At 28.4% G+C, this 14096-nt stretch overlaps 2 protein-coding genes across 2 annotated transcripts; one reads left to right on the forward strand and one right to left on the reverse strand.

The window, feature by feature from the left end:
* Positions 1-122: 122 nt before the first annotated feature.
* Positions 123-11565, forward strand: LOC105254738 (cytoplasmic aconitate hydratase). Its single transcript, XM_025415636.1, has 15 exons — positions 123-299; positions 1162-1254; positions 1337-1503; positions 1620-1765; positions 1995-2388; positions 2741-2912; positions 3023-3240; positions 7962-8121; positions 8559-8779; positions 9036-9192; positions 9285-9520; positions 9912-10048; positions 10141-10288; positions 10499-10665; positions 10799-11565. Exons 1-15 carry the CDS (start codon positions 293-295, stop codon positions 11049-11051), a joined length of 2676 nt encoding a protein of 891 aa, XP_025271421.1. The 5' UTR covers positions 123-292; the 3' UTR covers positions 11052-11565.
* Positions 11566-11694: 129 nt separating this feature from the next.
* LOC105254711 (F-box/WD repeat-containing protein 4) lies at positions 11695-14072 on the reverse strand. The gene is made up of 8 exons (XM_011263568.3): positions 13952-14072; positions 13617-13874; positions 12996-13301; positions 12767-12917; positions 12509-12696; positions 12265-12393; positions 12033-12180; positions 11695-11945 (listed from the first exon to the last, which is right to left on the reverse strand). Exons 2-8 carry the CDS (start codon positions 13814-13816, stop codon positions 11772-11774), a joined length of 1296 nt encoding a protein of 431 aa, XP_011261870.1. The 5' UTR covers positions 13817-13874; positions 13952-14072; the 3' UTR covers positions 11695-11771.
* Positions 14073-14096: the final 24 nt, after the last annotated feature.

The raw sequence follows: 14096 nt of genomic DNA on the forward strand, positions 1-14096 counted from the left end.
AATTTCGGAGCATTTAGGAGAGGAGCATATATATCGCGTATAGCAACAAAAGCCTCGTTTCAGACTTTATTCTTGTATTCCGGTGCTCGGTCGGAAAAATAGGACAATTAAGTCTGTCCATAAAGTTAAGAAAAAAAAAAAAATTTACGCGATAAAAATTATCAAGAAGATTAAATCGCGCGACCGATTTCGTCTTTATCATTGTGGAACGTAGACATTTGTAGGACACCCGGTATACTTCGTTATATACGCGTCATACAGCGGGGCCGACGTGACTTGTGCAGTGACAATCATGGCTGGTAAGTGAGAAGATGCGAATTTATTTGTTGCTGTTATTTCGTTGAAAAAACATAAACTATTGAAGAGGATAGGTTTATTATCGCGGCATCATTATGTTAAATCGATTTTTTGCCATGAAAAATATTAATTTGCACTTTTTCACTAATGGTATTCGAATTTAATAGAATTAAACTTATCAATGTTCTAATTGATGATAAAAGTTGCAACATGTATGTGAAAAAATTTAATGTATTGAAAAGGATTGTTTAAAGAGTTGGAAAATTTTGTATCGTTAAAATATAATTTGTTATTCAAATATTTCAGTGGAAAATAAATTTACATATGTCATCATAAGTGATAACATAAGTTTCAAAATTTAAAAAGTTTGTTTTTTCCCTGTGTAAGTTGTTAGAATTTTGAATATGTTTATACATATGTAATTGACATTTTTATATATATTAAATAAATATTAAATACAACGTTAAAAATTCAAAAAATATATACCTGATTTTTATATAATATATTTATTATAATATATAATATATAATATATTTTTATTATATTGAATATATTTTTAAATCTATTTTAAATATGTACAGTTTAATTATTTTATTTTATTTTTTACATTAAATTTAATAATATATTAAATAATATATTAAATTTATGATAATATGTTAAATTTATAATAATATATATCATAATATATAATATATAATATATTAAATAATATATTAAATTTAATATTTATCTTAATAAAAAAATATTATAATAAAAATTTTATATTTTTTATCTAATTCCATATTATCCATATTACTAATTGTATATATGTTAATTTTTTAAATGAAAAACTACATGTAAATAATGATACTTCTGTTATTTCAGGGGTAAATCCTTATAAGCATCTGCTAAAGTCCATTAAAGTCGGGCAAAAAGAGTGTCAATATTATGATATTGGCAATTTTGGCACAAAATATGGTAAAATAAATTTCTCATTTATTACTTTGCAATGTTTTATGTCTACTGAATAAATTGTATATTTCCAATTTCTGCTATACAGATAGACTACCATTTTCCATCCGAGTTCTCTTGGAAAGTGCTGTACGTAATTGTGATGGTTTTCAAGTAACAAAAGGAGATGTTGAGAAAATTTTGGATTGGGAAGATAATCAAGCTGTTCAAGATGGAGTTGAAGTGGCTTTTAAGCCAGCGAGAGTCATATTACAAGTAAAGATCAAATTCTAGCTTTTATTCAGTAGTGTATAAGGAATATATTTATTATATTATATTCTATAGTTATTTTTTATATTACTATATAAGGCTTATTGTTATATTGCAAATAGGACTTCACTGGAGTACCAGCAGTTGTGGATTTTGCTGCGATGAGAGATGCTGTGAAGAGACTTGGTGGTAATCCTGATAAGATTAATCCAATCTGTCCATCGGATCTTGTAATTGATCATTCTATACAAGTCGATTTTATAAGGAGGTATAATTCTATCAAATATGTTTTGATCTTTGAAGATAATGTTTTTACAAAGACTAAGAGGTTATCATATATAAGAGCTTAAAGGTTTAATATTGCTATAACATTATGTAAGCAAGAAGATTTTACATAATACATTTGATAACAAAAAAGAGAAATAAAAAGCATGGATTAAATTTCACACATCACTAGATAATTCGAGCGAAATAAATCTAAATATTGCATATTTTAGTTCTGATGCCATAAAAAAGAATGAAGAAATTGAATTTGAAAGAAACAAGGAACGCTTTATGTTTCTGAAATGGGGTGCAAAAGCATTTGAAAATATGTTAATTGTACCCCCTGGAAGTGGCATCGTGCATCAAGTGAATTTGGAGTATCTGGCAAGAGTAGTATTTGATTTCAACAATCTTCTATATCCTGACAGCGTAGTTGGTACTGATTCTCACACTACAATGGTCAATGGTCTTGGTGTGCTTGGATGGGGAGTTGGTGGGATTGAAGCAGAAGCTGTTATGCTTGGTCAAGCGATTTCTATGTTAATACCAAAAGTTGTAGGCTATAAATTGGAAGGTGCATTGAATCAATATGCTACATCTACTGATCTTGTTCTTACAATCACAAAAGTAAGATTTATTTTGAACTATTTAAAATTAGCTAAAATTTAAGTTAATTTAATTACATAAAATTTTTTTGTTTTAATATATATTTTTTATATATTTTATATCAAAAATTTCATTAATATATATTTCATTAATATATATTTATATATCATTAATATATATTAATATATATTAAAATTTCATTAATATATATTTACCATATATTATATATTGCATCACATTATATATTATAACATTATAATTCAACAAATTTTTAATAGATAATTTATAATATTGAATTTATATATTGAATTTTTAATATTAATGACATGACAAAGTAATCAAAAATATATGATATCTTTATACATATTTGCAGAACCTGCGGCAAGTTGGAGTGGTTGGAAAATTTGTTGAATTCTTTGGATCAGGAGTGACGCAATTAAGTATCGCGGATCGTGCTACTATATCCAATATGTGTCCAGAATATGGCGCAACAGTAGGTTTTTTTGCAGTAGATGGACAAAGTTTGGCATATCTCAAACAAACAGGTATCTTTTTGTATTCATGAAAGATTATATTGCTATAAATCTATTTTATGCAAAACGATTATTCCTATAGAATATTTTTCATATATGTCTACATATTTTCTTTACAACAGGTCGATCCAAAGAACATATTGATAGAATTGAGAAGTATCTTAGAAGCGTACGTATGCTGAGGAATTACGACGACGCGAGTCAGGATCCAATTTTCTCCGAAGTGGTCACTTTGGATTTGAGCACTGTAGTTTCAAGCGTCAGCGGACCTAAAAGACCGCACGATAGAGTTTCAGTGTCCGACATGCAAATAGATTTCAGAAATTGCCTCGTAAACAAGGTCAGTGTTTTCAAATATTTCTACATGAAAGTGTATATTACACTCTGTCAATTAAAATTATTTCTATCTTATATATTTAAACATATTTTTTCTTGCTTAATATGTTATTGTATACAATATTACAAATAATCGTTTAAAATTATTCTCAATAACGCTCCAAGAAAGATGATTAGTTAATACATGCAAGAGACAAATATTACCCAGTGACAGTATAAATATAAGTCAAACTGGATTATATCCATCTCGCGCATTTTGTACCTTTATTCTGCCAATTGTAATGAGAACGCTATTCTTTATTTTCTCTTATTAGACAAAAAAATTTGTAAATGAAGACGAATGATTAACAGAGAATGAAACATTTACTGTGATATGATTATTTTATTTTAACATATCACAATAAAAGTTCCTTTGAACTCTGTCATCTAAAAATGCATAAAAAATAATTAATTATTCGCAGGACAATTTATAGAAGTAATACAGAATTTAGTATAATCGAAACGCGTTTTGCTTCGCATACTCATTTTAAGGAGATATTAACAACTTTTACAAAAAATTACCTATCGCACGCAATTTTGCTAAAGGAAAAAGTTATTTCTTTTAGCCTAAAGTATCACGCCTTGTACTCCGTGGGCGCGAATTTAGGGACACCCTGTATAATACGATAATAAATAAACTCGCGATAAAGAAATATATATTATTTAAATATATATTATTATATTATTTAATATATATTATTATATAAATAAGCGGTATTAATATTAAATTTCTGTTGGAAGCGTATTATTACACAATTGTTGATGTTCCATATCTTGAACATTTAAGCCTTGTTGATCTAGCTTTATGGTTTTTCATTATTCATCATATAGCTAGTTCACCAAAGATAATTGAACAAGACATATTTCCCTAATAACGAGATGATATCTCTTGCCATTAAAGACGAGTATAAGATCTAGTCACAAATTTTCACTATATGTATACTAGACCTATATTCGTCTTCATGTGAAGAATCTTGAGAAAGCAATACGGATGAGATATTCCGAGCATCGAAGTATGGGGATCTAATATTGGATGCAATCATCACCCGGTGAAGTTTTTATCGCATCTTTACCGGATATAATCACATCCAACAATATAATCCCTTTCAAAAATCCACAGAAAAGCATTTCTTCAACTTTCTTCTCGAGAATCCACAGAAAAGCATTTCTTCAACTTTCTTCTTTAGTTTGAAGAAATATCCCAAACTGGTACTGTTCTACACATGTACACGATAAAGTTTTAAATAGATATCACAAAATTATATAGTTTTCATTAAATTCTTGTTTATATAGCGCATAAAAAAATCACTAATTTGAAATTTATATGTATAACGATCATTGTGTGTGAGAAATTTTTGTATTTAAAAGCGTAAACAAAATTCCAATAATATTTTTTTAACAAAATTAGTTCGAACTAATTTTTAAAAAATCACAAATAATATAAACTTACTTCGGACTTAGGTACTATTGCTCGATATATGAATTGGTAGTGGACGATTCATTTGTTCAACTGTTCACTTCTCTATACCTCAGGTCCTTTTATACTGTCAATGGATCTATATCCCTACCAAAAAGGTAGGCAGCCTCACAAAAACTGATTACTCATCAAATTATGGAGAAATCTTTATTGGGAATTAGAAAAAATTATACAGTTTTAATGAAAGCTTAAATTCAAAAATTACGTTAATATTAAATTATATATTATTTCGCGCGTGAAATTTTTTACATTATATATTACGTATGGTCACTTTTAAATTTCCTTTTTAGATAAAATGTTTGTAAAAATACATGTTTATAATATATAGTTGTGCAAAGAATTTATTAGAAAAATTTATTATATTTACCTCGCGATCAGGTTGAAAAAGATGGTCTTGATCAGATTGATGATGAACCACGAATGATCGTTCAACGGATGGAAACAATGCATGTTTACGAGTGTTTAAGAACGTGTCGATCGATTTCTATTCAAAATGTTCAACATTGGCATCGCGTTACCTGGCCTATGATAGCCAGGACACTTGCTGAAGAAACTTATCTATATGAATCATAAATCTGGTGCGCTTTTCCTATGTGAAATTTAATTCTTCTTTGCAGTTAGATTTAACGATTGAGAACAATCGAGATTGATTAAAAATCAAGATATATATATATATATATATATATATATATATATTTCGTGTATCGAAGAATATATATATATATATTCTTCGATACACGAAATATGTTAGTACATTATGACATAGAAATAATGACAGATTTTTAAATTAATTTTGTCGTATCAGAAATATCGAATTTGAATTTAACTCAAAAGAAACAATTAAATTTTACGAAAGTTTATCATTTTTTCTAAATATCAAAAGCATTGTTTATTTAATGTTGAAAAACTTTAGAAAACTTGTATTACAGACTGACTTTCCTCGATTAAAGAAATTTTTTATATTCTTTCAAAGAAACTGACTCACACATCATAATTTGATTTTTGTCTTTGACATACGACTTATGTAATAAATATAAACTTAAAATCAAATAAAAATTAATTTTAATTGTATCCAAAGCAATGTTTTTGCGAGTTATATACTCCTAAGAGGAGTATATAAATATTTAAAAAATACATGACCTTTTATTATGTGTGTATGCTTTTATATGTTTTTATTATTAAAAAAATAGTTTTACTATTTATTTTGTAGTTTTAAAATATGATTCACTTCCAATCATTAATAGAAATATGTTATTATATTTGTCGTTACACTAATGATTATATTTTCAGTATACATAAAATATGCATTATGATAAAACTTATTAGCTATTATCAGCCGCGTCATCATTGTTTTCTAAAATCAACAGCTAGAAATTACAATTTATTTTTATTATTCCAAAATGAACAACATTGATAAATACCAGGCTATATGATATTTCTATATGGAGATTTAAGAGATTTTCTATTATTATGAAGGAATAATTGCACGTCAGGAATAAAATCAGCTTGTTGAAATCAGCAAGTTGAAATTTTCAATTTTTGATACAGATTGTTAGATTCTTCTTGTACAACACATTATTCTTATCCTTTGGAACATAAGAGAGTGTAAAAATGATACTTGACAATTTATGAGAGAAAAGATAATTCATGCACGTACCATTGATTGATCGATCCGTCCGCTTCGTCAGAGAAGACAAGAGTCTTTGATCGTACTTCGCATAAGTTCTGGAAGACGTATATTCCAACTCGCGTTGAAATTGCTGATACAACATCCTACTACATTCGTTTTGCAAAGCTCACACATTTCATTGCAAACGAGCCATCGTTTGACATGCTGGTATATAGAGATAGCTCGGATTTCTCATTAAAGCACAATACTTAGAGCCGATAAAGAAAGAGATACATTTACGAAAACCGATAGAGAATTTTGTTTAAAAATAATTTTCGTAAAATTTAATCACTATGACTATTTTGAAAAATTTCTAAAATAGAAATAATATATATAATGAACAATTATCGTTTGAATTAGAGTAACTTCACTTATTCATATAATTACATACACTTTTTACATTCGTTATTGGTATATATATAAAATTATGTTCCTACCTCAAGATAGATAAGAACATAGTTTTATATATACTAATAATAACGAATGTAAAAAGTGTAATTATGCGAATAAGTGATTATTTCTCATAATTCATAATTATGTATATCAAACGATACCTCAAGATAGATAGGTTCTGAAATACGGTTGTCTTTGTAATATTTAAGCATTTTTTATTCATTATTTCTTTTTCACATTTAAGGAATTAAGAGTTATCAAAGATCGTTATTATTGAATCGTACATGTATTAAATATTCATACGGTCGTAGACCTTGCGATTGCTTAAAGATTGTTGCAAACCCATATTGCTTCTTCAGCAAATCGTTTACTGGACAATGAATTTCTACATGACAACGTTAAGTTCGCTCATTGAACTCTATCGAATTTGAAATCAGGAATGGGAACAATAACATACTAAACACAAGAAATATCGCTCCATGCGATTTTTATAGTTATTTGCAGATCGTATCTTTTCAGGAATTCATTTAAAGGAAAATAAATTAAGAAACAAACACAAAAGAATTACGAGATAGAATATTAAATACTTTTAATGAGAAAAAGAGAAAGAGAGATTTATGTCTCTTATTTATAATATTATTTAATCATTTTATGTAAAAAGTAAATTCTTTATTTAATTAATGGTAATTAATTAAATAAAAATATATTCTTAAATTTAACATTCTATGTAATTAACAATGTGTTTATATTATGAATGTATTATTTTATTTTGAATATTTGCTCAAAATTTAATATAGCCATGTAACTTTAACACAATTTTAATTTAATATAAACGTTCAAATATTTTTATATCCAATTTTATTACAATAATAAGCTTTAAATCGAAACAGATGTTCAATATCTTTAATGCAGCATTCTTTTACTTCTAAACTCAAAATATAATTATCTGCTAATGAGTTTTCCCATTAGAGAAACTGATAAGATACTAAATACTAATACGTCAAAATGGAATTTTTTCTTTAAATTTACTGACAATGAATATAGAAACTAAAATTAACTGAAACTTTTTATCTTTGAAACTTAAAATGAAACTTTCTATTTTTTAAACTTGAAATGCTTTACAAAGCGGTGATCTTTTAAATTACAGGTAGGTTTTAAGGGCTACGGTTTAACCCCGGCGAAAGTGGATACTGTAGGAAAATTTCAATACGAGGGAAAAGATTACGAGTTGAAACACGGTTCGGTGGTCATCGCAGCGATTACCAGCTGTACGAATACTAGCAACCCAAGTGTTATGCTTGGAGCAGGTATGGTGTGAATTTTGTACCAGAATTCCACCAGAAAAATTTAATATGAGAAATTTAATGCAATTGATAATTAACATTTTATAATTTATTACATTGATGTAAAATCTTTATTTTGTGACATTTTAATACAATTTTTGTACCTCGAGGATATCTCTTTATAGAACATTCAGATTAGAAGATTAGAAGATTAGATACTAAACGAGAAATATTGCTATGTAAGCGAAAAAAAAAAAATAGAAGAAAAATTTAATTATCGTATCTTACGTAAAAGCTCATTAGTAGCAATATTATTTTTAAAAATAATTAAAAACTACTCTTTTATTATATACAAAAAATATTTTTTATTTTGAAGTTTATGATTAAAATTTAAAATAAAAAATTCTTTCTCATATGTAAATCGTATACATTTATTTGATGTATACATTTATTTGATGTAGGTCTTCTTGCTAAAAAGGCAGTAGAAGCTGGTTTAAATGTTGAACCATATATAAAAACATCATTATCCCCTGGCTCTGGAGTCGTGACTTATTATCTCGAAGAAAGTGGAGTAATCCCATATCTGACAAAGTTGGGATTCGATATTGTGGGTTATGGGTGTATGACATGTATTGGAAACAGCGGTCCGCTCCCTGATGCTATAGTCGAAATTATTGAAAAAGTAAGATATTCGAGAATAATTTTATTTAAATTTCTTAAAAATATTAAGTTGACAGTTTTTCTCCTTTTCCAATAAAGAATAAAATTCAGAAAAATAAAAATAATTTTATAAATTGTCAAATAAAATCATGAAATATTATTTGGTTTAAAAAGAATCTGTGAAATCAATCAAAATATCTCGTCGAACAAATCGATTTATTTTACAAGTATTAACATTTTTTGCAACGCTTATTGTTAAATCTTTGTTTTGTCTACAGAATGAACTAGTCTGCTGTGGAGTTCTATCAGGTAACAGAAACTTTGAAGGCAGAGTTCATCCAAACACTCGAGCGAATTATCTAGCATCTCCGCTTTTGGTAATAGCATATGCTATCGCCGGCACTGTAGATTTCGATTTTGAAAAACAGCCATTAGGTAAATTGCTTTAATGAGTCATAAAAATATCTAAGAAACTTCAAGAAGAAAACAATTTATAGAGCGTATTTATATGTGCATATATGTTTAAGGCCATAAGTCCAATGGCACTCCGATATATTTGCGAGATATATGGCCAACTAGGACGGAAATTCAAGCTGTAGAACAGCAATATGTCATTCCAGCTATGTTCAAAGAAGTTTATAGTAAAATTGAACACGGTAGCAGCAATTGGGCGAATTTGGTAGCGCCGAGTGGCAAATTGTACCCATGGGATGTTAATTCAACGTATATTAAAAACCCGCCTTATTTCGATAACTTGCAGAAGGTCATTAGAATTATATAATTTATTGCATGTGAATTTAGTGTTTAATTCTCTTTTTTCAAAAAATTCGAAAGAATTATTATATAAATAAATTAATTATTATATAAATAAATTAATTATTATATAACAATTAAATTTAATTATTATATAACATTAATAACTTTTTTCTTTGAGATTAGCTTTCTTAATTTTTTAACAGTGTCCACATATGTGGAGTACTATTATTCAAATACCAATGTTGCCAATGTTATTATAAAAACTATCCGAATTTATATACTAATAACATGCAATTGTAGAGATTTTGAGGACCGTTTCGTTGATATTTATGTATACTAAAATAATTATAATTTTTTATCTCCTACATCTATGAAGTAAAAAGATATATCATTTACAGGAGCTGCCTTTAATAAAATCGATTACGAGAGCACGAGTGCTCGTGAATCTTGGAGATTCCGTTACAACTGATCATATTAGCCCGGCGGGTAGTATCGCGCGTAATTCACCAGCAGCGAGATATCTAGCGAATCGTGGGTGAGTTTGACGTACGATAGACACGACAGATGTTCGAAAATTAGCCGAATTTTTTAGAGCATATTTTTATATCTTCATATCTTTATTTTCAGCTTGACGCCGAAAGATTTCAATTCTTATGGCTCGCGCAGAGGAAACGATGCCGTGATGGCGCGAGGCACATTCGCTAATATTCGGCTAGTAAACAAATTCATTGGTCAAGCAGGACCACGAACGATTTACATTCCAACTAATGAAGAGGTATCTTTTTAGCTTCAATTTATCTTGACTATTCTTGCTATTTAATTTTTAATATGAAAACAATACATAAGCGTTAGATAATTCGAATAAGTAAGATATAATTCATTAGAATTATTTTTTGTTATTAGAATATGTATTATATTGAATGTATGATTTTTTTTAAATATACACTGATAGACGAACGATTGATAAAGAATTGGTGTTATTTAGATGGACGTATTTGACGCAGCTGAGAGATACGGAAAAGATGGGACAACTTTGATTGCTCTAGTCGGTAAGGAATACGGATCCGGATCTTCCAGAGATTGGGCCGCTAAAGGACCGTATCTACTTGGTATTCGAGCAGTCATAGCTGAATCGTATGAAAGAATACACAGGCAAGTCTTGTCTCCAAATTTAATATATTATTTCCGATGAAGTTTAAATATATTTTTATTCAATCGTTAAATATATATTTACTTAATTTTGACTTAAACGTTTTTAAGTTTAACATCATTTATTTACTTATAGGTCCAATCTTGTGGGTATGGGCATTGTTCCACTACAGTATCTTCCTGGAGAAAATGCAGAATCCTTAGGTTTAACAGGCTATGAACAATACGACATCGCAATTTCCGAGAATTGTCAACCCGGAGAAAAGATTACTGTGAGCACTGACGACGGCAAAAAGTTCGAAGTGATTGCACGATTTGATACAGAAGTTGATTTGACTTACTACAAACACGGCGGCATTCTCAATTACATGATTAGAACAATGCTTTGATGAGATTTTTAAAAGAGAACATAAATGTCTTTTTTGGAAGATAACTTAATAAGAGATACTTAAAATATTGGTTTTTGGGATATAAAATATATCTCTTTTAAGGAAGATTGAGAGATTTCATAATGTGAAGGAAATAGACATATAAGTGTACAATAATTTATAGAGAGGCGCTATTGTAACGAATGGCTATTCTTTTTTTCCATCCAAAACGATCAACGTAATTATTTTTTTACAGCATGATAGTTAACGTATTTATTTCATAAATTGATCATGCTAAATTTTCATTAATATCAATTATTGTTTAATATTCGGTTTAATATTCGAAGTGTCAAATTTGCTGCGTGAAAATGATTACAATTGTCTTCGAAAAATCATTGTAAATCGCGTTGTTCGAAAAATGGATTTATTTTATATAATAGTTATACTACACATATTACATGGGGAAAATTATTATCTTCGCTTTTGTGTATGTATTACAATAGTAATAAATTGTTGCAAAATTGTTGCATTATAATTGCTCTTTATTTTTTATTATATATACTAAGAAAATACAAAATGTGTCATCACAGAAGTTTACATCAGAAATGATATTACTTCTTTTTTTATATAATTTTTTTTATGAAATATATAATTTAATATAAAATTTAATTCTTAGAAAAACAAGTTCATTTTTCGTATTTTCTATATCTCAGAGATTGTGCAAGTAATATATAATCAAAGTCAATTACAATAATTAATTAAGAATTGTTTGTAATTATTCCTCTGGCATGATTGACCTGAGAAATTTAATTTAACTAAATGACGATCCAGAGCACAATACAGCTGACTGCTATCAAATCGTAGAGAATAAATCGGGCTTCTTAGAGGAAATGTTTGTGAATTTATAAAATATAACTAGAAATTAAAAAAAAAAGAAATTTTTATATAATGACGATATATAAAATATAAAATGTATATGATTTCAATTTAAAAAATAAGAACCTGGACGAAATTACACATCCTTTGATCCCATAAAACAGCCGCACAAGCATGCTGTGTTCCTGTAATTATACTGTACTGATAATCGGACGAAATACAATATAATGCTGAATCATTTGGATCTGCCCATGAACTAACGCATTTCTCAGTTCTGAAATGTAATTGTTAACATCCAGAGTCATATAATTTTGAGCATAACTAAACTGAGTAATCTAGTTGAAATATACATATTTACCTCAAATCCCATTTTCGGACAAATGTATCATAACCACAAGTTAGCAAAGTCTGTGGATTATCCCACACCATGTCTAATATTCCAGCACCGTGTTTCCATGGGTACCGTTTTTCATCGAACATCGTATAACTGAAATCTCTCTATTAGCTTGTTGTAAATTGTTCGCTATATACACCAAAATCATATCCAATCATATATTTTGTAACACGATCAATTAATTTGCTATATCAATATACAATATTACCGTATAAGTGTTTCAATATTGATTAAATGAAGTGGTGGAATGATGGTAGTTCCAGATGAGCCGACGGCGAATTGCGTTCCTGTGGGATCAATCACAAGTGACTGCACTCTATCTATTTTATCCATGAAATCTATACTGATCTCATTTTTGTCAAAGTTGTCTTCTTCAATATCTACATTTTTTTGTATCTAAATAGAAATAAACACATTACATCATAAATTATCATTGCATCATAGGCAAGTCATATCTTCACCTCACCTTTATCATACCATCAACCGAACCTGATATGATATTTTGTGATGTTGCATCTATGCCATCAATATCGCAAGAATGAACACATCTAAGTATCTTTACAACAGAGGGATAACCTTTGTGTGATTTATCTAGCCAATATTGTATATCACCATTGCTAAGAAGCATTTTTTCAAAGAATTTTATCATAAGAAAAAAGATAAAGCTTGAACAATATTTATAACTGGATACAAACCTATGACCACTTATAATAAAATTTCCACAAAGGACAAATTTACAGATATCTGCTCCACATATGTTATTATAAAAGCAATTATTATATTTTATATCTACGTTGACTTTATCTTTACAATATTTTGAACTGCGTTTAACACCATAGAGCAATTTACTACCACTCCACCAGAGAGTATCATTTGTCATTTGCAGCCATGGCATTGCTTTTACTTTATTCGATATTAAAGTTTTCCTCTCGTATCTTCCATATTGCCAATTGTAAGATACAAGCCACATTGAGCGTGGAGATAACAAAACTGGATTACATCTGAAAAATAAAATAACATATTTTTTAAGATATCCTTACATAGGGTCACAAGAATTATATATCTTTCCAAATCACTAAATATTTAAATACATCTTACAAATATCTAGTTATCAAATACATAATAAAAATAGAGCTTAATATCAATATGTCAAGAACTATTATATTAACAATAACAAAAGAGAATGTAACATAATCAACGTTAAATTTAAAAAATTATTTTATTTTATTTTTTATTAATGAATTTTACTTCACATGTTAAACGTGTTAAACGTACAACTTTTTAACCTAACCGTGTAACCTGTACATACAACGTACCTCTTCCGAAATCTTTCTGATACTTGATTCGTGACAAGCAGTCCTCTGCTCTTTTTGATCCAGACCGCATCCGAGCGTACGATCTCGTAAAATCGCTTGCATACCTCGCTGAGTCGCACCAGATCGAAAGCATCGCAGTAATCAAAGATCGTTAATAGTACTTCATACGGCAAAATATCCAAATGCAAAGTATCTGTCATCTTTGTATACGTTATACACGTTTCCGATATTCTTTATGTTTTATTACATCTCCGTTCACTTTAAGACGAAGTGCCCACGATTTAATTATATTTTTTTTAAATATCTCCAATGTATTTCAAATTATCTGATCATACCTTTGACCTAGCGCATCCTGAACTGTATCTTCGACCTTGTATTATCACGTGGCTCGTCATGGCACACGTGATAAAAGCGGCACACATGCGTCATATCATTCATTGTTATTATATTACATTATTACATTATTATTTAATTATTATA

This window comes from Camponotus floridanus, unplaced genomic scaffold, assembly GCF_003227725.1.
Source record: "Camponotus floridanus strain SB8 unplaced genomic scaffold, Cflo_v7.5 scaffold1, whole genome shotgun sequence".
Classification (NCBI taxonomy): domain Eukaryota; kingdom Metazoa; phylum Arthropoda; class Insecta; order Hymenoptera; family Formicidae; genus Camponotus; species Camponotus floridanus.